At 32.8% G+C, this 24,669-nt stretch overlaps 1 protein-coding gene across 1 annotated transcript; it reads right to left on the bottom strand.

Moving 5' to 3' along the window:
- Positions 1–19,210: 19,210 nt before the first annotated feature.
- On the bottom strand, positions 19,211–22,284 carry LOC145390282 (uncharacterized). The gene is made up of 4 exons (XM_080265261.1): positions 21,765–22,284; positions 21,120–21,663; positions 20,288–20,951; positions 19,211–19,393 (listed from the first exon to the last, which is right to left on the bottom strand). Exons 1-4 carry the CDS (start codon positions 22,282–22,284, stop codon positions 19,211–19,213), a joined length of 1,911 nt encoding a protein of 636 aa, XP_080121387.1.
- Between the last annotated feature and the right edge of the window lie 2,385 nt (positions 22,285–24,669).

Here is a 24,669-nt window from a genome sequence, read left to right as displayed (position 1 = left end):
AGCATTTGATAGAATTCTTGCATCCCAATTTAGCGCTAGATGCCGCTGCCTCCTGCTTTCTTGGGCGAACGGTGGTGATATGGCGGTTGATTGGTATTCTAGCCGCCAGGGATGATATTCGACCTAAATCATATTAGGTCGGCTCGGCTTCACGGTCAGATCCGCTGCCGGGGACCCGCACTAGCGTGCGGGATAAACCCCCTTTCCCCGCTGGTGCTACCATAATGAGTTTACACCCTATCCAGGTCCTTATATAGTTGGAGAAAAGTATCCATTGGCAACTTTTTTGGTCAACATCGCCCAAATTCTAGATAGAATTGATTGAGAAAAATAAACACTAAGAACCTAATTGGCTTCTGGAACAATTTGTATTTCTTAGTAAATTTCCTCTCTGAAATTTTTCCCAAGAACTATATGAATCTTATAATCTAAAGGAGATAAAAGAGAAATAGTTATATTTAATTTTTTATTTTTTCATTTTTACATTTTCCTCTTATATGTTTACAATTGTGACTGCAAGTAAATTTATATTTTACACATTCACAATGTTTGTCTATACATCCCCTGCGACAAATACAGCTTCCTCCTTGAGTATATAACCTTTTCTAAGGGATATTTTCTTATTTTCTGTAAATCTGTTTTTCTTAGGCATGGTCCATCCACATAGTATGAGTTTCTCACTTACAAAAATCCTATTTAATATCCAATATTCTGTTTGAATTTGGTATAAATTTCTATTACTGTACCAAGAATGTTTCTGTTTCCCAGTTTGTTAGCCCTGTCTAAGAAATTCCAAACGTCTTCGCCAATGTTCATATCTGATGAGGTTGTCGATTCCCCTTCTGCTCGCACTTTCTCTGCTTCCTCTCCGTCACCTTGAAAAATAAAAACAAATTCTTAGACTACATTTTTTTTTTAAATTAAAGAAAAATAAAAAATAAAATATTTCAAAAGGACACTCACTCTTGGAAGATCACCTTCGTCATTCGATAGTAGTTCTTCTTCTTCTTCAGATGAATCTTGAATGTCTTCTATCCGATTTGACAACTTCTTCAGTATGTCCAGTGGGAAAGATTTATTAAATCCCAAGATAGGATTTTTACTAAATAAAACTATAAGGGGAGGATTTTATGATTCTATTAATTGCTGAATTTTTTACCACTGCATAAATTTTAATCCATCTGGCCAATTTTGTTTCCTTTTCTCTCACATAGGCCCTTATCATATTTTCTATGTCACCATTTACACTCCCCTGTGATTATTGATGCCTTTGTCGACTGGCCAAATTGAAGATGTTTTTTCTTTCAAAACCTTTGCTGTGAATTTCTTCCCGTTATCAGACTGAAGAATCTTGGGTGCTCCTATTAGAGTCCACTAAGTGTTGTACCACCTCACTAGCATTTTTTTGTCTTTAATACTCGTAATATTGAATTTAGAAAAATTTTTCATACCCTGGATTATCTCCACTCTATATGTTCGAATTAAATAATACATATTTTGGGTCTTTTTCCTTTGTTTATTTGCGATTTCCAAAGTTTCTATATATTTTTTCAGTCTGTTCTCTGAGAATAAAGAACATATTCCTGACACTTTCCTAGAAGAAAAAGAAAATTATTTTTCAGTCACTTTAAACAAAAATATATACATATATATACATTATCCACACTTACTTTTCTTCAAAGGTTTTCGCCATTGTACTGATTTTCTCCTCGAACTGGTTCTTAATGGATCCATCTTTATAACAGATCGTTCCTTGCTTGACTGAAGTACGTCTCTATCAGAATCAAAAAGAAACCTCGTTTGACTCAAAAGTTTCGAAGCGATTCATTTACTCAAACGAAGTGCTACCAAACTGGAAGGATTAATATTAATTGTCTGAACAAATGGTATAATCTCAATATCATTTGAAAATAATGGAGATCCATTCTGTTGTAATTTTATTTTACTTTGATTAGTAAGAGTCATCTTAGTCATTCCTTGTGTTATAATTTTATGAGCGAGAGATTTCAAATGAGTCAACTCTAGTATGGGTATATTTTCAAAGTAGGCTAAAGTACATATGTTCAGTAATTCCATTATTTCTTCGTCGGTTATTTCTGATACATTATTTGAAATAAATACCTTTGCCAATTCTAATAGGGGGTTTTTAAAGTAAGGTTCATATTCTGCTTGTTTTTTTAAATATTTGTCATCGGTTTTTTCTTCCATTCTTATTTTCTTTATATTTGACTCATTTATCAAATCATATCCTTCCGAATATTTTAGATAAGATAGAAGAACATATTATATCCGAAATAGTCTTATTATCATTCGATGATAAAATGAGCGTGTGGATAACTCTATTGTTTCTCGTTTTATTGATTTCTCCTGTTAATTCATCACATTTTAATTTTAGAATGGTATGTTTTTGAAATTCTATATTACCATTAATTAAATTTTGCTGTAGTTTTTTTTAAATTTAATACATTATCAGAGAAAATAAATGTAATGAGATTTATTTTTTCATGGGTTACATATGATTCCAATTTATGACAGATATTTCTAGCGTTGGGAAATATATGAATTATATTTGAATAGGGTTTATTGATATAAACCCCAGTTTCAACACTCTGCATATTAAATAAATAATTGCTATAAATACCAAAAATATAACTTAGGGTTCTCATACACTCTAATTCAAAATCACTACCGGATGAACCAGAGTCCCTGTATATATCTTCTTTTGTAGTTTCTGTTGCTACAAATCCTCTTAAATATTTTTCTTTTCCCTTAGAAAAACTATTAATATTTTTCTCAATTAAATATATATCTTCCTTTTTAAGAAATGTTTTATTTTTATTTTCTGTATCCTTTTTCCTCTTTGATAAAGATTTCATTAATTCCATATCTAAAATTGAAAAACCATTATAAGTTCTAATATCCTCTTGGAGAGAATCTTCATCCTCTTTTTCTTCATTTTCTTCTTCTTCTTCTTCTTCTTCACCATCATTCTTTAAACAACTAACAACTCCATATTCTTTATTTTCGTTTCTTCCTCTTCCATGATAGAATTTTATATTACCAAGGTATTCTAATGGTGAAATTTTATTAGCACAACAAATGCTTTTTCCGGCTTCAATACAGGAGTAGGAATATCTGGTTCGTAATGGATTCCCGAGTTCGTAGAATATATGAATATAAGCATTTAAACATGAAGCTTTATAAAAAAAAAGGAGCATTAATAAGAAAAAAAATTCCGATGATTAAAAAATTTAAGTTGTTTAAAAGTTGTCCTTTCTTATTTTTCCTATATATTTTATCCATATCATAAATGTACATAAGAAAACAAATATCCCAACTTATAAGAAACGAGGTATATATGAAATTAATATTGCCTCTGCATAAATCTAATATTGCACGAGAGAATTTGAAGTCCTTTTCTATAGACTCTTCCTGTGAAAGTACTATAAGCCAGTCGTCGTCAATAATTCTAGATTTCTGTCTAGAAAAATTTACAATCAGCTTTTCAATAAATGAAAATTTATCAGATGGTGAAGATAATAGAACATTCATCTTATATACATTTCGAATAGAAGAATCCATAGAATTATAAATATCTTCTAAATCACCTAGTGTACAGTTTAGAAGTGTAACATTGGTAGATTCTGCCCTGGATAAACCAACATAGAGGTTTGATCCTGATGTTATGTCATTCCCTTGAGATTTACAGTCAAAAAAAAGATGGATATCCTTAGGAGTGGTTTTGCCTTGAAATTTATAAATGGTTGAAATTAAAGCATCACTAATTGGTAAAAATTCCAAAGTTATATTTCCACGAACAATTGTTTGGTAACCAATAGTACATTTCTTAGATGAATTTTGAGTAAGAGTGACTTCTGTTGACTTATCTTTATAATTTATATCCGATATTATTACTTCTGAGCCATTAAATAAAAAACATCCTTCTTTACTATATATATTCATAGTAATAACAGCTCTCATTCCTATATACAAAATAACCCCCTCATAAATGCAACCGAAATCTCCTACAACGTTTTTGAATTCTTGAAACCATACCTTAAAATCATATATATTAGACATTTTTATATTAATGTATCTCATTCCATAATTTATTTTATAACAATTTATAAATTTCAAACCATTTTTTATATATTCTGCAGATGATAAATTATATATTGTTTTCCCAATCTTAGTTTTTATGATAGGAGAAAATTTTCTATATCTTAATTGTTTTATATCATTATTTGATTGACTTTGATGTAAAAATAACTTTAAACTATTATTGTATTCATTAATAGCTCTCTTTGTTGAAGAAATAAATATAGCCTTTTTATGTCTATTATTTTTCATCATCCACTGGAATACAAAAAATGCTTTCAAGATATTAGAGAGTGTATAACCCCTCTTCTTTAAAAAATGAACTATTCTAATCGACTCATCAAAATGTTTTTTTATTTCCTCTAAATTTATCATTCGTCTTGTAAATGTATTACAAAAACATTCCTGCCCGAATTTCTTCCAAAAGGGTTTTATTTTATTAGGACAATAATTAAACTCACCTAGAGTAAAAAGAGAAAGGGCCATAGACAGAGCAAATGGTGCACTGAAAGGATCTATACGTTTAAGACTGTTTAAAAATATAACCTTACATCGAGCAGAGATAAATTCAGGATATGTTATTAGAGATTCATCATCGGGCAGAAGCAAAGGCATTTTTTTTTTTTTTTAGGTTTCTCTTTGTAACTAGAGGAAAGACAGAAAAGAGATATATTATCAAAAGCTTCTTCTTCATCTCTTGCTGCTTCTTCTTCTTTAGAATTAATTATAGATATATTATCAAAATGGTCATATTTATAGTTATTTGCTGTGGTAATTGTAAAAACATTAGTATTCCGTTTAATTATTTCAAAGAAGAAATGAACATAGTATTTTTGCAGATATAACATATCTTTCTTCTTTTCTTTTACATATCTGTAGTCTTTGGTTTCTTTTTCAATATTAAAAAAAATTTCTTTAATTGTGTCCAATCCGTATTTTTTATAAATTAAATCGGTGTCTATTAAATCGGTTTTATCAAAACTAGTATTTTGATTATTATCACCTATAAAAATAATTGTAATGCCTCCGAAAGCTATTCTTGCATTGTTAAGCATTCGCATACAAACATCGAAGTAAAGCAATTCTATAGCTTTTATTTGAGTTATTTCATCCATAATTATAACCTTTGCCTTCTTCCAATTAGTGAAACACTTCGAGACTCCTGTACTAATATTTCTTTTATCCCCTCCCATTTCGGGAAAATAAAAGGACATAAACCTATGAAAAGTTAAAAAATTATTTGTCGGAATAATACAACCAATAAATTGTTTCATTATGTTTAATGTTGAGTGAGTTCTGCCTAATGCAAATATGCCATTTTGATATTGGGGTATTTTTTCACATATATTTACGATTAAAGCACTAATCATTTTACTTTTCCCAGCTCCTGGTGGCCCAGTGATCATTACTAATCTAGATACATCTTTCATTAGGAAATTACCTCTAAAAATATGATTCATAATATCATTATAACATATGGTTTGTGAAACGGTTAGTAAATTTTTATCCTTTTCTGTACTTATTAATGACATACCTAAAATATTTCTGTATATAACATTTAAGTAAAAAAGATCCAATATATCGATTTTTCCTTATAACAAATAAAAAATTGGATACTAATTATATTTATGATCTCCTCAAAAATATTTTTTTGGAAAATATAGAAAATAGGCATCCAAGAAAAAATTAAATAAACTCTAATTGGAAATCTTCTTTATTATTACCTTCATTTTTTCTTTTATTCATCCATACATAAATATTAGATTCAATAATAACTACGAAATAGAAATAATCATCTGAAAGTAAACTCATTAGATTTTTAAATATTTTTTTTATATCAATGGATATATTATCACTTTCGTTTAATATTTTCAAAGATAATGAGTGACACATATTCTCAATATTTTTTATATTATTTTCATTTAATATATAATTTAACCACTTTTTATTTATATTAGAAGAGTGTATTTTTATTTCTAGTAATGATTTTTTTATTTTTGCAAAGGTATTTAACATATGACCAATTTCTGTTTCAGTATGAAATATAACAGTTAGTTTAAAAGGATCATTAAAACCACCTCTTTCAAAGTATATATGATCTTTCTCAGATTTTATCTTTTTATTTCTCCTAACCGAATATATCCAAGAAGACTCAATATAAGATATATGCATATCATAATTTATGAGAATATTATATGTTTTTTTTGCCATTTTAAATATACTCTCTTGGTTGTTTTTTGGAGCAAAATAATAATCTAAAAGGATTAAGAATTTATTGATATCAGCATCTTTAATAAAAAAACAATTAAGTATAATATTTCTTTCTTGACTATTTTCTATTGCAAATATTATTCTTGAATTTTCCAACTCTTTCCTATTTTGAAAAAAAAAATCTAATAAATAATCCATTGTAAAAATTTTTTTTAAGGTAAAGGTTAGATTGTAATAATATTCTTTTGTTATCAATTATTTCTAAGTTTTTCAAATTTTTTATATTATATTTTGGGTATAAAATATTGGTGTATAAATTATTAGATAATATTTTATGAATATAGGATTTAAATTTTTCCAAATCATATTTTAATAGCTGGAAGTTTTTTATATCTATTATTAGTTTCTTCCCGTTATTATCAATATATGATAAATTTATTTCTTCTATAATTTCACTTATACTTCGGATATTTTTACTGGTCTTTTTTTCCAAATTAAATATATTTTTTTCATTAATTAGGTCTAACAAGTAAAATTTATTTTTAGATTTATACATTTTCGGTATAACTTTATCTAAATCGTCATCATAAATACCTTGTTCATCTTTGTTTATATGGTCTATTATATTTTCAATTTTATGTTGATCCCTACGTCAAGTGGGGTTGGTGGAGGATTAGTGCCCCTCCCTGTAAAACAATTAACTCTAAGCCCTTGGCCACCCTGTCTGGGATACATGGCGTCTGGCAATGAATGAATGAATGAATGTATATTTTCATATAAGCAAATGTGTTTAAAGATTTCTTTTCTCCATATGATAAAAAATTTTCAACAGAATAATCATGGGGAGTAAGTAAATCATATTCTTTATTATATGCGAAATACATAAAGTACTGGATAAGTATCTTTTCCATTTTATAAATATTATTGAATATGTTTTCAATAATTTTTTTTAGTTTTAATCCTTCAAATATATCTTCAATTTTAATATTTGTTAGGTTGAGATTACTTAGAATAGTAGCACGTGCTTTCATTATATAAGTTACCTTAAATAAACATTTTAACAAATATATTAGGGTAGTAACTGAATTATCTCTAAGAATAGCTTTACCCAATTTAATTTCAAAAGGATAATTTATATCTCCCATAAAATGTTCAATTGTTTGAAGACATAATTTTATTATTTGTTCAAAATCAGAGAATTGTTTAATAGTATTAAAACGGTAAATAATATTAATATCCTTTATACACACACAAACTATTAAACTTGTTAAAAAAGATATATTTGAAAAATTCGTCGTTTTATATTCTGAAGACACATTTCCTAATGCGATATAAAATGATTTTAGATTTTTTTCATATTTAGAAATAATAGGTTCTAATTTTTGCTCTCCAATCTTTTTAATTATTCTATCTATATCAGTGGAGAAAAATAATTCTCGATTTTTATCAGTTGGTATATTGGAAAACCTAAAAGATGGTATTCTTATATCAGAATGAGATTCTTCAGAGATATTGGAGATGTTATCTTCTTCATTCTGGACTTCCTCCTCTTCATTCTGAACTTCCTCCTCACTCTCATTTCTTCTCCAAAATGAAAAAATATTAGGAAAATAATTCCAAAATCTAGGTCTATTCTCATTCTCCTCTTGTACTTGAGGGTAGAACTCTCTCTCTCCTTCATCCTCTTCTTGTTGAGGGTATAGCTCTCTCTCTCTTCCATCCCCTTCTTGTTGAAGATAAGGCTCTCTCCCTCTTCCATTCTCTTCTTGTTGAGGGTCCCCTTCTTGTTGAAGATAAGGCTCTCTCCCTCTTCCATTCTCTTCTTGTTGAGGGTATAGCTCTCTCTCTCTTCCATCCCCTTCTTGTTGAAGATAAGGCTCTCTCCCTCTTCCATTCTCTTCTTGTTGAGGGTATAGCTCTCTCTCTCTTCCATCCCCTTCTTGTTGAAGATAAGGCTCTCTCCCTCTTCCATTCTCTTCTTGTTGAGGGTAGAGTCCTCTCTCTCTTTCTTCCTCTTCTTGTTGAGGATGGGGCTCTCTTTCATTATTATTTATTCGCCAAAAGGAAAAAAATCTTTGAATATTATCCAAAATTCTTAATATTCTAGGTCTTTCCTCATTCACCTCTTCTAGCTGAGGGTGAACCCCTCTTTCATTTTCTTCTGGTTGAGGGTGGACCCCTCTCTCATTTTCTTCTGGTTGAGGGTGGACCCCTCTCTCATTTTGATTCTCTTGTGGTTGAAGGTACATATCGTTTAAATTAATAGGATAAACATTAGGACGATTAAAATTACTATAATAATTATAGGATTGATTCACAGAAGGTTGTTCCTGAGAATTTGAAGAGGGTTGAAATATTTCTTCTTGAGGAGATTGAGGTATTAAACATTGAAATCGTCGCCTATAATGAAATGGATATGACTGTTCATGAGAATATAAAGGGGATTGAAGCATTTCTTGAGAAGATTGAGGATTTGTTTGTTGGTAAGGTGGTGGTTGAGAATCTGGTCGTTGAGGAGTTGATTGATAAGTATAGGGTTGTGAAGGAGGGTTTGGTTGTTGATATTGTTGAGGAAGTGGTATATGTAATTGAGGAGGTGGTTGGTGAGTAGGACCTCGTCGTTGAGGTGGTTGTTGAGAAGTTGGTGGAGGTGGTTGGTAAGTGGAGGGCTGTTGTTGAGGAAGTGGTTGGTAAGTAGGCGATTGAGCAGGTGGTTGATGAGTAGGGGGTTGTTGAGGTAATTGGTGAGTAGATGGTTGTGAGGGTTGTTGTTGAGGAAGTGGTTGATAAATAGGTAATTGAGGTGGTTGATGAGTAGGACCTGGTCGTTGATACTGTTGTTGAGGAGGTTGAAGAGGTGATGATTGATGAGTAGGGGGTTGTTGAGGTAATTGGTGAGTAGATGGTTGTGAGGGTTGTTGTTGAGGAAGTGGTTGGTAAATAGGTAATTGAGGTGGTTGGTGAGTAGGACCTGGTCGTTGATACTGTTGTTGAGGAGGTGGTTGGTAAGTGGAGGGTTGTTGTTGTTGAGGCGGAGGTGGTTGGTAAGTAGGCGGTTGAAGAGGTGATGGTTGATGAGTAGGGAGTTGGGATGGTGGTTGGTAAGTAGGCGGTTGAAGAGATGATGGTTGATGAGTAGGGGGTTGTTGAGGTAATTGGTGAGTAGATGGTTGTGAGGGTTGTTGTTGAGGAAGTGGTTGGTAAATAGGTAATTGAGGTGGTTGGTGAGTAGGACCTGGTCGTTGATACTGTTGTTGAGGAGGTGGTTGGTAAGTGGAGGGTTGTTGTTGTTGAGGCGGAGGTGGTTGGTAAGTAGGCGGTTGAAGAGGTGATGGTTGATGAGTAGGGAGTTGGGATGGTGGTTGGTAAGTAGGCGGTTGAAGAGGTGATGGTTGATGAGTAGGGGGTTGGGATGGTGGTTGGTAAGTAGGGTTTTGTGAAGATGGTTGTTGAGGAGGTGGTGGTTGATGAGTAGGGGGTTGGGATGGTGGTTGGTAAGTAGGGTTTTGTGAAGATGATTGTTGAGGAGGTGGTGGGTGATGAGTAGGGGGTTGGGATGGTGATTGGTAAGTAGGGTTTTGTGAAGATGGTTGTTGAGGAGGTGGTGGTTGATGAGTAGGGGGTTGGGATGGTGGTTGGTAAGTAGGGTTTTGTGAAGATGGTTGTTGAGGTGGTGGTTGATGAGTAGGGGGTTGGGATGGTGGTTGGTAAGTAGGGTTTTGTGAAGATGGTTGTTGAGGAGGTGGTGGTTGAGAATGAGGGGGATATTGTGGAGGTTGAGATGGATAAGAAGGAGGATATGGAGGATAGGGTGGATAAGGAGGGTATGGAGTAGAAGGAGGATAGGGAGGATAGGGAGGGAAAACAACTATGGGTGTATTATTAGGATTAATAAGAACATCATTTCTATGTTGAGAAGAAGGTCGAAAATTTCGATTAGAAGATGGAGGTGGTGGTGATGATGGAGGAGAAGGAGGATTAGAACGATGTCGACGTCGAGAGGAACGATTATGATTACGACGTCGTGAATTATGATTTGAAGATAGAGATGGTGATGATGGAGGAGAAGGGGGATTAAAATGATTCTGAGGTTGAGAAGAACGATGTGAATTTCGATTAGAAGATGGAGGAAGATTAGAACGGTTTGGACGTTGAGAAGAACGATTAGAAGGTGGAGGAAGATTAAAACGATTTGGACGTTGAGAAGAACGATGTAAATTTCGATTAGAAGGTGGAGGAAGATTAAAACGATTTGGACGTTGAGAAGAACGATGTAAATTTCGATTAGAAGATGGAGGAAGATTAGAACGGTTTGGATGTTGAGAAGAGTGATATGAATTTCGATTAGAAGATAGTGGAGGATTAGAACGGTATGAATTTTGATTAGACAATGGAGGAGGATTGGAAGAAGAAGAAGAAGAAGGAGAGGAAGGAGATGATGGAAGTGGAGCTTGATGAGTTGAAACGGAAGAAGAAAAAGAAGGAGATATAGATCTACTTTGAGGATTAGAAATTGAATCATTTTGAGGATGACGTTGTGAAAAAGAATTTTCAGGTTGAGGAGAAGAAAAAAGGGCAGGAGATTGAGAATTTTCAGGTTGAGGAGAAGAAGAAAAGGAAGGAGATATAGATCTGCTCTGAGGATTTAGATTCTGATGATCAATTTGAGGATGATATTGTGAAGAAGAAATTTCAGATTGAGGAAAGGAGAGGGAAGGAGATATAGATCTATTCAGAGAATGAGAAGTTGGATTAATTTGAGGTGGAGAAAGCTGTGAAGAAGAAAATCGTGTTTGAGAAGTTGACTGAATTTCAGGCCGAAAAGAAGAAGAGGAAGGAAATATAGATTGAGTTTGAGAGGGTGAACCAATTTGAGACTGTTGAGTAGAAGAAGGAAATATATTTCGGGTTTGAGGTGGAGAAAGCTGTGAAGAAGAAAATCGTGTTTGAGAAGTTGACTGAATTTCAGGCCGAAAAGAAGAAGAGGAAGGAAATATAGATTGAGTTTGAGAGGGTGAACCAATTTGAGACTGTTGAGTAGAAGAAGAAGGAAATATATTTCGGGTTTGAGGTGGAGAAAGCTGTGAAGAAGAAAATCGTGTTTGAGAAGTTGACTGAATTTCAGGCCGAAAAGAAGAAGAGGAAGGAAATATAGATTGAGTTTGAGAGGGTGAACCAATTTGAGACTGTTGAGTAAAAGAAGAAGGAAATATATTTCGGGTTTGAGGTGGAGAAAGCTGTGAAGAAGAAAATCGTGTTTGAGAAGTTGACTGAATTTCAGGCCGAAAAGAAGAAGAGGAAGGAAATATAGATTGAGTTTGAGAGGGTGAACCAATTTGAGACTGTTGAGTAGAAGAAGAAGGAAATATATTTCGGGTTTGAGGTGGAGAAAGCTGTGAAGAAGAAAATCGTGTTTGAGAAGTTGACTGAATTTCAGGCCGAAAAGAAGAAGAGGAAGGAAATATAGATTGAGTTTGAGAGGGTGAACCAATTTGAGACTGTTGAGTAGAAGAAGGAAATATATTTCGGGTTTGAGGTGGAGAAAGCTGTGAAGAAGAAAATCGTGTTTGAGAAGTTGACTGAATTTCAGGCCGAAAAGAAGAAGAGGAAGGAAATATAGATTGAGTTTGAGAGGGTGAACCAATTTGAGACTGTTGAGTAGAAGAAGAAGGAAATATATTTCGGGTTTGAGGTGGAGAAAGCTGTGAAGAAGAAAATTGTGTTTGAGAAGTTGACTCAATTTGAGGTTGGGGAGAAAAAGAAGAAGGAAATATAGATTGAGTTTGAGAAGGTGAACCAATTTGAGACTGTTGAGTAGAAGAAGAGGGAAACATATTTCGGGTTTGAGGTGGAGGAAGCTGTGAAGAAGAAAATTGTGTTTGAGAAGTTGACTCAATTTGAGGTTGGGGAGAAAAAGAAGAAGGAAATATAGATTGAGTTTGAGAAGGTGAACCAATTTGAGACTGTTGAGTAGAAGAAGAAGGAAGTGGAGGAAGCTGTGAAGAAGAAAATTGTGTTTGAGAAGTTGACTCAATTTGAGGTTGGGGAGAAAAAGAAAAAGGAAATCTTAAAGGAGCAGAATTTTCAAATAAAAATCGAAATGGTGATTGGGAAGATTGTTGTGAATAATTTTCAGAAAATCGAAGTGGAAGATCTAGACTAATACCCTCTTCTATTAAAGGATCTAAAGGAAGCGGAGAAGGAGTTGGAAGAGGAACTAGAGGGGGCGGCGGAGAAGGAGTTGGAAGAGGGACTAGACCTATTCTTTCTGCTGATGAAGGCCGTGAAAGAGAAGGATATGAAGGAGGAGGAATAAGAGACCGGTTACTGAATGATAATCGTTCACTGTACGGTGGAGGTTGCTCATAGATTTCTGTTAATTCTTGAGGCCGCTCATCGGATGAGATTTCTACTTGTCGAGTATATTGTGGTGGGGGAGAAGAAGATTGATTTTGAGGAACTGAATTTAAAGAACGATATAGAGGAGGGGGGGGGTGGCGATTTCGACCATTGATTGAATATCAAGTGTGTTAGACCAATGAATGAGGTCATTAGGTGGTTGAACAGGTTGCTCCTCAGTTTCATCCTCTTGATCATTACTAGACTGATCCTCAATTTCATAGAAGAGTTGAATAGACTCATTTTCATCTTCTAGATTATTAGGTTGCTCCTCAAATTCGGGGATAGATTCTTGTTCTTGAATTTCATGAACAACTTGAACCAATTCATCCTGAGTTTCAACAGCAATCACTTGAATACTAGGTTGTTCAGCGGGAATCAACTGTGATGGGTGTTGCTGTTCAGGGATAGACTCTTGCTCCTGAATTTCATGAACTTGAATAAATTCCTCCTGAGTTTCAACAGCAATCAGCTGAATATCAGGTTGTTCAGTGGGAATCAACTGTGATGGGTGTTGCTGTTCAGGGATAGACTCTTGCTCCTGAATTTCATGAACTTGAATAAATTCCTCCTGAGTTTCAACAGCAATCAGCTGAATATCAGGTTGTTCAGTGGGAATCAACTGTGATGGGTGTTGCTGTTCAGGGATAGACTCTTGCTCCTGAATTTCATGAACTTGAATAAATTCCTCCTGAGTTTCAACAGCAATCAGCTGAATATCAGGTTGTTCAGCGGGAATCAACTGTGATGGGTGTTGCTGTTCAGGGATAGACTCTTGCTCCTGAATTTCATGAACTTGAATAAATTCCTCCTGAGTTTCAACAGCAATCAGCTGAATATCAGGTTGTTCAGCGGGAATCAACTGTGATGGGTGTTGCTGTTCGGGGATTTCATGAATAGACCCATTCTCAATTCCAACCGTCTCATTTGCAATCTCCCTTGACTCATTCTCAATTAGGTGCGGTTGAATGAGGCCACTGGCAGCAATCTCTAACCCACTCGCTTGCTCGATGAGGCCACTGGGTTGATTGATTCCACTGGTTTCGACCAGTGGGATATTTCCCGAACCTTCCATCTCAACCATCGATTGAATATAATCTGGATCACTTATTTCAAACACCGTCGCGTTGACAAAATTTTCTTCTGGTCCAGCGATTTCGTTTTCCCTGATTTCTAACATTATCGGGTCATCGACTTCCATATGATGTAATGATAAATTGTCATAAGTTTTTTTTTTCTTAGATGTTTTCTTTATAGATTTCTTTCTTTTAATAGAAAAATTTTGATTATTCAGTAAGGTGGGAGTTGGTAGAGAAGGAGATTGGTATTGGTTAAGAGAAGGATGGTTAGAAATATGAAGTGGAGAAGGTAGTTGGTACTGGTTAGTAGTATCATACTGGTTAGGAGGGTGAAGTGGGGGTCGTAGCTGAGGAGGAGGAGGAGGTGGTTGAGGATGATGGTCGGTGGTATAATATTGGTTAGGAGGGTCAAGTAAGGGTCGTAGCTGAGGTAGTTGAGGATGAGGCTGGTAAAGGTCGGAGGTATAATACTGGTTAGGAGGAGGAGGAGGTTGCTGGTATTGGTTAGTAATATAGAGATGCGATGGGAGAGGAGAAGAAAGTTGAGGTAAGAGGGAATAATTGTTAGACTCTCTAGGAGGAGAATGTTCGTCTTGGGAATGAATGTTAGGCTTGCTAGGAGGAGGATCTTCATTATTTTGAACTAACCGATTATTAGGCTGGCTAGGAGAAGGGTCTTCATTATTTTGAGCTAACTCAGGCTCGCCAGGAGGATTAATATTAATAGACTCGCTAGAAGAAGGGTCTTCATTATTTTGAGCTAACCGATTATTAGGCTGGCTAGGAGAAGGGTCTTCATTATTTTGTAACTCAGAAGGATTAATATTACTAGACTCGCTAGGAGAAGGGTCTTCATTATTTTGTAACTCAGAAGGATTAATATTACTAGACTCGCTAGGAGAAGGGTCTTCATTATTTTGAGCTAACTTAGGTTTACCAATTGGAGGTGACTGGGAATAATAACACCACCCCTGGGTGGAGTTTATCGTTATAATAGGAGAAGTATCGTGGTCGTCATCGTCGTCGTTACTTGAACTAGTGTCACTTTCAATCTTATTTTCGTCATCTGATACTCTTATATTTTTTGAACCTTCATTTTGTGTTTTTCCCTTTTTAGGGGGCTGAGAAATATTCTCAGTTTTACTTATAGTTTTTTTTTTTTGTTGATTACTGGGGCCTGGACGAGGAACTTCTGGAATGTTATTATTATCTGGAAGATGATCATCTTCTGGGGTGAAAAGAAGTTTGTCATTTGAGCTAGTTGCAAAATTTTTATGGCTTGGTAGAGTTTGTGAATCTAGAGAAGGAATTTGTTGCCCCGAGATGGGTTCTCCGATCTCTTCATTTATAGATTCTAAGTCCTGGGTGGAGGCTTCTCCACTTATTAGAATTTCGTTTAACAGAGTTAGGGAAGATTGAGTTTCTTCAAAAGTTTTGGGTTTTTTTCTTTTATCATAAGATTTCTTATTTTTTCTTTTTTCTCCTTTGGAACTTAATATATTATCGATAATCGTTGTTGTTTCCTGTCTTTCTTCTGCCCCGGTGATTGTATCATCTGATGAATAGGAATAATCTTTAATGGTTTCATCAGATGAATAACTATTATCTTCATCTACTATTCTTTGAATATTTCTTTCAATTTCTTCTCTTATTTCATCTCTTTGCAATTCTTCTATAATTACTGAAATTTCTTTTTTGTCTTTTCTTCTCTGATAATTAGTTTCTACTTCGTCCCATATTCTTATTTCATTTTTTATTACCGAGATGCTTTTTAATAAGTTTATTTTAAGTATGTTTTCATCCACATTCTTATTGAAATTTGGGGGATATTTTTCTGAGAATGATAATAATTCGTCCTCTGATAATAGTACTCTGTATCTTTCGATATATACATATAGGTAATTAATTGCTAGATAATAAAAAAACTGTCTTAAAAATGATATTATTATTTCATATAATTGAAAATTCTCTTTCTTTAAATATTGTAAATATTTACTAAGCTCTGTAAATCCATCTTTTGAGGCACTTTCTATATTTCGAAATGCAGTTAAATGTTGCACAACTTTTTTAAAAATGAAAACATAATTATAATAAATAAAAGAAAAAAAATCATATATTACATTTGAATATTTCTTCTCTATATATTTTAAATCTTCATTTATGAAAGAAAAATAAATTGGTTCGTCTACTTTTGTTTCAGTTATTTCTTTTAGATTTTTTATTTCTTTTTTGATGAAATTTTGTAGAGCTCTATATTCTTCATTTATCTCTAGGTTTCTTTCGGGATATTTTTCATTAATTAGTTCTTCACTCCATTTTTTATTATCTGGTTTTATTTCTCTAGAAACTATTAGTAAGTCAGTGATAGGAATTAAATGATGGTAATAACTTGAATAATAGGTTGGATTTTCGATAGCTTGATTATAAAAAAACTGAATTAACAAATTAAAGCTTTTTCTATATACTTTTGAATTTGCCTTTTTTAGAAATTTAAAGAATAGAATTTCATCAGTTGATAAATTTTTCTTATAAAATAAACAATACATATAATTAATTCTCTTATAATATTCTTTATAATAAGTTTTAATAAAATTTAAAAAAAATTTTAATAATGGTTTGATATTTGATATAATTTCAAATTCAGAATTGTCCCATTCCATAGAAAGATTCAAATCAAACTCTTCTTCTGACCGTTCTTGTTTTTCATCTCTGCTAAAATATGTTCTAAGATAATTTGATATAGATGAGGTATTATCTGTTTTTTTTTTTAGTATTAAGTCTTTTATTTTACTATATTTAATATTTAGTCTGTCATATCTAATCAAATTGAAACCTTCAATAATGAATGTTATTTTATTCTCATTAATTGTATCTTTATTTAAAAGACTATTAATACTCGTTTTTACTTCTCTCAAAGGATCATCACTTTTAAAATCAGGGAGAAGTTGGTAAAATATATCATCGTTTTCTTTAATCTTAAATTTATTATCAGTTGTAGATGGGGATGGTTCTTTTAAACATTTTAATCCTTCTTTATCATTGAAAATATTATTAATAAACTCTCGTGGAGGGTAATAGTCAATGAAATTCCATAAGGTTTTCATTTCTTTTTTCATTATCATTGGGTCTGCAAGTATTGTATATGAATCTACGGACCAATTTTCATGCCAATTATAAAAATTACATTGAGTTAAACTATCTAAAGAATTATCATCATCATATAGTTTAGTCGGGTTTTCTATTTTTCTCACAAGAAATGAAGAATCTAAAGTATTTTCACATATATCCAAAATATACCTTTTAGCTATGATAACCAAATCTCGGAATTCTTTAAGAGAGAGGCTAGCATGATTTATTAGAAAAACTGCATAATCTGCATGATATCTACCTGTTACAGAAACCACATCGCAATCTGTCTTATTAAGGATTGTGATAGCCGTCTCCACTAAATGACGCAAAGAAAATAATGTAAATCTATACACTTTCTTTAAAATTTCCATATCTATGTTTTCATAATTGTTTACTAGATTATTCAGTTTTGCTAATACATACTGGAAGCTTATTGCTACTAAATTATAATCTAGAGAATTAATATGAGTGCCTATTGGTAAAAGATAAAAAAAGGGAGAAGTTCCCGTTAAAAATTTTAATGATTTTTGCATATAGGATACATTTCCTTCTTTATCTTCAAAAATTCTCTCTGTAAATAACTTTATCATTTTTTTATAATCTTCATTGAAATTATCAGTGTAAAATTGACTTCGATCTCTATCATCTAATATATCTTGATTATTTATTTTCAATAAATAATATCTAGAAACAAAATCCATATCATTTGGATTTTTATCCCCTTTTTGATAAAAGTCATTAATATAAGCTTCCAAATCTAAAGTCGTCACTGGGAAAAAATAATTTAAAATATAACCATCATAAAGGTAAATATTTTTTATATTGTAACATTCTAACTGGATTTTATTTTGAATAATAAATATCCAGGGAGGTAAATAGTCTCTTGTTTCTTCACTGAGTAAATTAGCTGCTTCCATTTCAAATCTTTCTATTTTTTCATTGATGATATTATATTGTATTTTTAAGTCATTCTTGATACTCAAAATTGAATTGGAAATTTTTATTTTCCATGACCTAATATTCACAGAAAACTCAAGAGGATCTCTCTTCCCTGGAAAGTAAAACTCAGATTTTATCCAATCTTTTTTTAATTTACTTTTCTTATGGAAATAATTTTCAACTAGACACGCCAAATGAATACATAATTTGCCTTCATATTCGATAGGAGGACCTGAAATTAATCCCCCATCTTCAGCACCGTAGACAAACTGGCCAATTTTAGGTATAGGGATTCTCCTATACCAAGAATCAAGAGTTTTGTCATTGTGTAATAGAACCCAGTCCCTTTGGAAATTTATTGGTGAAGGCGAAGGATATTTTTTATTAATTTCTATATATTTGTCAACAGATATATAATTTTTGAATGAAATGTTTTCTTCAGATTCATTAAGAATATCTGTAAAATTATAATATCCAATTATGTAAAGTATATTTACTATTATTTCCATAGTTTTAAAACTAATATGAGTGTCATATCTGTATACTGAATAGAGGGATTTAGCAATTAAATTCATACATAAAGATGAAAGAACATTATCGCGATTTAAATAGAGGTTAGCTAAATTTATATTAGTGAAATTTTTTAATTCTCTATGGCGATTTTTAAATAGAGTGTTTATAGAGCAAGGAATTTTTTCCTTAGGAAAAGGACAACATCTATTAACTAAATTTAGATACTCTATCTCGTAATGTTTTGATTTAATATTGCCTAATTTTGAAACCACACAATTACATGAATGAGACGAGAAACATTCTTTTAATATTTCCATGTTATAGAAGAGCAGAGCAAAGTCACATAGGTTTTATAAGGATTAAAAAACAATTTATAGCTCTTTTCATTTTATCTACATATTTTTTATAACAGCAACTGCCTTTTCGCCTCAGTGTTATGGTCATGCGACTACACCTTTGTCATAAATGCACGGAGTAGTGATAGTTAGTGTTGGATTGTTTTTTGTTTTACAATAATATTTCAACTAAAAAAAAAACCTCTTTCATTTAAACCTTAACTCCTCGGACTAGAGTGGTGGTGGACGGTGCCGCCGCTAGAAAGAGTTTTTGAGCAATATTGGCTGCCGCATTACAGGAAAGGCTCCACCGATTGGACAAAAAGTAGTAGTAGTTGTTGTTCTTGTTACTTTAACTGCTGGTGCTGTAAAACCAACTTTATTGATAATAACCTAATATAGCCACTTGCCAGCTAAAGGATGCGAAATATTAATTGTCTATAATAAGATGTAAAATAAAAAATATTCAAAAACCAACTTTATTGATAATAACCTTATATAGCTAAACTATTCCAGAGGTTCTTCTTTTATATCTACCAAAGCAGCATTCTCTTCTTCTTTTATATCTTCCTTGGAGATCTCATTCACAAAAGTAACATTCTCTTCTTCTTTGGAGATCTTTTCTTCTTTTATATCTTCCTTCGAGATCCCATTTGGCTCCTCTCCAAAAGATGTGGCCCAACAATCAACCTAAAAATTATCTCTTTAGATAGTTATGTTACAAAGAAAACCTTTAGAATATTAAAAATTATTTGGATCCATAGTCACACCCCCACTTGGGTGAGTGTTTGCTGAAACACCCTTATAAATCTGAAAACGAAAAGAAATTTCAACCCTATCTGGTTGGCGGTTGATTGCCAAGTAAAGGATTACTAGTAGATGGTGATTTTTCTTTTATAGAATCTTTATGTTTATAATTAATTGTAGTTAATATTATAATCAATATTAATATAACAATAACTAAAATTAATATAGCCTAATCTGATTCAAAAGGGAAAGCCATTTCATTATTTATTTTAAAAATATAAATATCTATTATAATAATTTACTTCAAGGGCCTTTTCGCCTCAGTGTTATATACAACCATATAGTCATAAATGCACGGAGTAGTGGTAGTTAGTGTTGGATTGTTTTTTTGTTTTGACGGCCATCCGAGAGATAGCCAGACATCTCTTTTCGAAGAGAGGGGTGACATTCTCCGAGTCCAACAGTATTTTGCCCAGGGAACATTTAATATTCTTATAGTATCGTTTGACCTCATGGCCTAGCCTAGCCTGACTGAAGGAAAGGTCTGGCGCATTTTTTTTTCCTCAATAGGTTTAAAAAGCATTTATGATCCAAAAAGTCGCCCGCTAAAGGATTGATAATCCCCAAAAAAAGTCTACTATGTAGTAGTGATCTACAAACCAACTTTATTGATAATAACCTAATATAGCCACTTGCCAGCTAAAGGATGCAATTGCCTATAGTAAGATGTAAAATAAAAATATTCAAAAACCAACTTTATTGATAATAACCTTGGTGGTTGCTCTGTTGCATACGTGGGTGCTCACATACACCTTACGCTTGAACACACGCCCACACATCACAACCAAAGCGCCGCTTATCATCTCCGCCATGCAACACAACGTGCTGTGCAAGACGTGACCGGCTTCGAAAAGTGCAATCACAATGAGAACATGTGTATGGTTTTTCTCCTGTGTGAATGCGTTCATGTGTTGTCATGTTGTATTTCTGCAGGAACTTCATGCCACAGTATTTACAAGCAAACTGCTTTTCCCCTGTGTGTACCTTCTCATGGCTCCTGAGCCTACCCATGGTCTTGAAGTATAGGTCACACTTATCACATTTATAGGGCCGGTCACTGCGATGTGTGGCCATGTGAGCTGCCAGGGTCCCAGACTCAGCAAAGCACCTCCGACACTCCTGACATCGGAATGGCTTTTCACCTGTATGTATCCTAACATGCTTTCTCATTGTTGACTTATCTGAGAATGCCTTACTGCAGTAGGAGCACTTGTATGGCTTTTTACCCAAATGGATGTTCATGTGAGTCTGCAAGGAGTATCTGGCAGTGAATGATGTGCCACATTCTCCACAGGTATATGGTTTTTCACCAGTGTGAGTCCTCATGTGGTACTTTAGATGCTCTTTTCTACGGAAGGTTTTGCCACACACATTGCAAGGTTCTGTCCTTCGGTCTTCGTGAATGTCCCGATGCTTCTTTAAATTTCCGGATAAGCTGAACCTCTTCCCACACACTTTACACTGGTATGGTTTTTCACCGGTATGCACTCTCATGTGTCTCTTCATGCCAGTCTTGTCAACAAAGCTTTTGCCACACACATTGCAAGGTTCTGTCCTTCGGTCTTCGTGAATGTCCCGATGCCTCTTGAAATTTCCAGATAAGCTGAACCTCTTTCCACACACTTTACACTGGTATGGTTTTTCACCGGTATGCACTCTCATGTGTCTCTTCATGTTACTTTTGTCACCAAAGCTTTTCTGACAAAAGTAACAGATGATGAGACCTTCCTTTTGGTGGTTTTCAAAATGTTCGGCAAGAGCTTGATCACTGGGGCAATGCACATTACAATACTTACAAGTAAAACTTCCCAGACTAGAGGACCCTGAATTCTCTGTAATCTGTTCTGAGCTATCACAGTTCATCTCATCTTCTGCAATATTTTCTTCTTTTATCAGCTTGGCAAACGGTTCTTTACCAGAACCATCATTACAATTATCACTGCCAGTATCTTTTTTTTGTATTGGCATACCATTAGAGAAGTTTTTATCCTTATCTGAAATTTTGCTAATACAAAGGTCTTTACTAAAGTTATCAAATGACATGTCCTTGTTGACATCTTCCAGAGGTTCCTCTTTGATGTTGATATCTCCAAAAATATCCTTAATGGGTGGGGGTGGTTTGTACATACCACTGCCAGAGAATTCTCTGTAATCTGTTCTGAGCTGAGATCACGGTTCATCTCATCTTCTGCAATATTTTCTTCTTTTATCAGCTTAGCAAACAGTTCTTTACCAGAACCATCATTACAATTACCATTAGAGAAGTTCTTATCCTCATCTGAAATATTGCTAATACAAAGGTCTTTACTAAAGTCATCAAATGACATGTCCTTGTTAACATCTTCCAGAGGTTCCTCTTTGATGTTGATATCTCCAAAAATATCCTTAATGGATGGGGAGTGGTTTGTACATACCACTGCTTGAGAATTCTCTGTAATCTGTTCTGAGCTTCCATCTACACTGGTACCACCCATCTCAGTCCTGTGTCCTTGCAAATTACTCCAATGAGTATTTAATTCTGGCTTGCAAAATAACTTGAATTTAACCTTATTTATGGTTGTTCCGCTCTCAGTACCACATATATCAGGTTTTTCATCGATGTCTTTCTTTGCATCAGGGGAAGCACTGCTAAGGTTGAGTGCATTATCATCCAAAACTATATATTCAACACCTTCTAAAGTGGGAAACCACTCACAATCACCCTCTCCCAGTAATTCTGTTTCATGACCACCATTGGTGAATCTTGTTAAGTTTCTGCTAACAGGTACACTCATTTTTGTTAACTGTCTGTCAAATACACTCCTTTCCATTGATTTGCCATTTCTGAGAACAATTTCATTTATCTGCCTTTCCTTTGACATTTTCTGTAAAGCAGCCATCTTCATACCCCTCGGCTTCCCTCTTGAGCGCCCCATCATGTCTGTTGGTAGTCTGACACTCAGGACATCATGCTTGGTGGCTGGTGGCTTGTTAAGGCTTAACATTTAGGGGGGAGCCAACTGCCAACCAGATAGGTCAGCAAGGTTGGAATTGCCCTTTTCGCCTCAGTGTTATATACGACCATCTGGTCATACGACTACACCTTTGTCATAAATGAACGGAGTAGTGGTAGTTAGTGTTGGATTGTGGACGAGAAGATAGTTTTTAGTAAAAATCTTTTTTGAATAAAAATATTTTCAGTAATAACCTACACTTAATTATAAATCATATAAACCAAACACAGTTTTCTTTTGTAACTTTAGGATTCAAAGAAAAATCTTCAATTTGTATTTCTTTTTTATTCTGAAATGGAGAAATTATATTTAAGAAAATCAAACTAAAACTATTTTCTGACATATTATTTTATAAAAATATATTAATCTCTCGAACATATGAATTATTACCCTTTAACCCTTTAGTAGACAACCAATTACCAATTAGACAGATGGGTAAGGAATGAGAGAAATATGAATAGGAATGATACACTAGACTTCCAAGATCAAGAAAAATCTTTTTTGAATAAAAATATTTTAAGTAATAATCTATACTTAATTATAAATCATATAAACCAAACAGTTTTCTTTTGGAACTTTAGAATTCAAAGAAAAATCTTTAATTTGTATTTTTTTTTTTATTCTGAAATGAAGAAATAATATTTAAGAAAATCAGATTAAAACTATTTTCTGATATATTATTTTACAAAAATATATTAATCTCCTTTAGATCAACTAGACAGATGGGTCAGGAATGAGAGAAATATGAATAGGAATGATACACCAGACTTCTCAGATCAAGAAAAAACTTTTTTGAATAAAAATATTTTAAGTAATAACTTATACTTGATTATAAATCATATAAACCATAGTTTTCTTTTGGAACTTTAGGATTCAAAGAAAAATCTTTAATTTGTATTTTTTTTATTCTAAAATGAAGAAATAATATTTAAGAAAATCAGATTAAAACTATTTTCTGATACATTATTTTACAAAAATATATTAATCTCCTTTAGATTAACTAGACAGATGGGTAAGGAATGAGAGAAATATGAATAGGAATGATACACCAGACTTCTCAGATCCAGAAAAATCTTTTTTGAATAAAAAATTTTTCAGTAATAACCTATACTTGATTATAAATCATATAAACCAAACATAGTAAAAAAAATCTTCAATCTAGACTTCCCAGATCCAGAAAAATCTTTTTTGAATAAAAATATTTTTTCTTTTGGAACTTTAGGATTCAAAGAAAAATCTTCAATTTGTATTTTTTTTTAATTCTATGGGTCAGGAATGAGAGAAATATGAATAGGAATGATACAGCAGACTTCTCAGATCCAGAAAAATCTTTTTTGAATAAAAATATTTTCAGTAATAACCTATACTTGATTATAAATCATATAAACCAAACATAGTTTTCTTTTGGAACTTTAGGATTCAAAGAAAAATCTTCAATTTGTATTTTTTTTATTCTAAAATGGAGAAATGATATTTAAGAAAACAGACTAAAAACTTTTTTCTGATACATTATTTTACAAAAATATATTAATCTCCTTTAGACCAACTAGACAGATGGGTCAGGAATGAGAGAAATATGAATAGGAATAATACACTAGACTTCCCAGATCCAGAAAAAAAAAAAAAGTCGGAAGTATGATATATCATTCCTAAGATTTTTCAGAGTCTCTGAAATGTAAAAAAAAATATGTTGTCACTCTAATAAATTTTTCTGAATTTACAAAACTAAAAAAAAAATTAGTAGATAGCCAGTCATTAAAAAAAAAGTCGGAAGTATGATATATCATTCCTAAGATTTTTCAGAGTCTCTGAAATGTAAAAAAAAATATGTTGTGTCACTCTAATAAATTTTTCTGAATTTACAAAACTAAAAAAAAATTAGTAGATGGCCAGTCATTAAAAAAAAGTCGGAAGTATGATATATCATTCCTAAGATTTTTCAGAGTCTCTGAAATGTAAAAAAAAATATGTTGTGTCACTCTAATAAATTTTTCTGAATTTACAAAACTAAAAAAAAAAATTAGTAGATAGCCAGTCATTAAAAAAAAAGTCGGAAGTATGATATATCATTCCTAAGATTTTTCAGAGTCTCTGAAATGTAAAAAAAAATATGTTGTGTCACTCTAATAAATTTTTCTGAATTTACAAAACTAAAAAAAAAATTAG

This window comes from Coenobita brevimanus, unplaced genomic scaffold, assembly GCF_032717465.1.
Source record: "Coenobita brevimanus isolate Jiangsu-jjx unplaced genomic scaffold, ASM3271746v2 jjx.HiC_scaffold_470, whole genome shotgun sequence".
In the NCBI taxonomy this organism is placed as follows: Eukaryota; Metazoa; Arthropoda; class Malacostraca; order Decapoda; family Coenobitidae; genus Coenobita; species Coenobita brevimanus.
The sequence above is the reverse complement of the archived record's forward strand: the minus strand, read 5'-3'. Positions and strand labels throughout refer to the sequence as shown.

Excerpts from the sequence above, each read along its gene's own strand:
- LOC145390282 (XM_080265261.1), bottom strand. The coding sequence starts at position 22,284 with ATGAGTGTACCTGTTAGCAGAAACTTAACAAGATTCACCAATGGTGGT. Across the intron at positions 20,952-21,119 it reads TGTAAAGTGTGTGGAAAGAG|GTTCAGCTTATCCGGAAATT; the intron begins GTTCAGCTTATC and ends GTGTGGGAAGAG. Across the intron at positions 19,394-20,287 it reads AGCGGCGCTTTGGTTGTGAT|GTTGATTGTTGGGCCACATC; the intron begins GTGTGGGCGTGT and ends GATAATTTTTAG.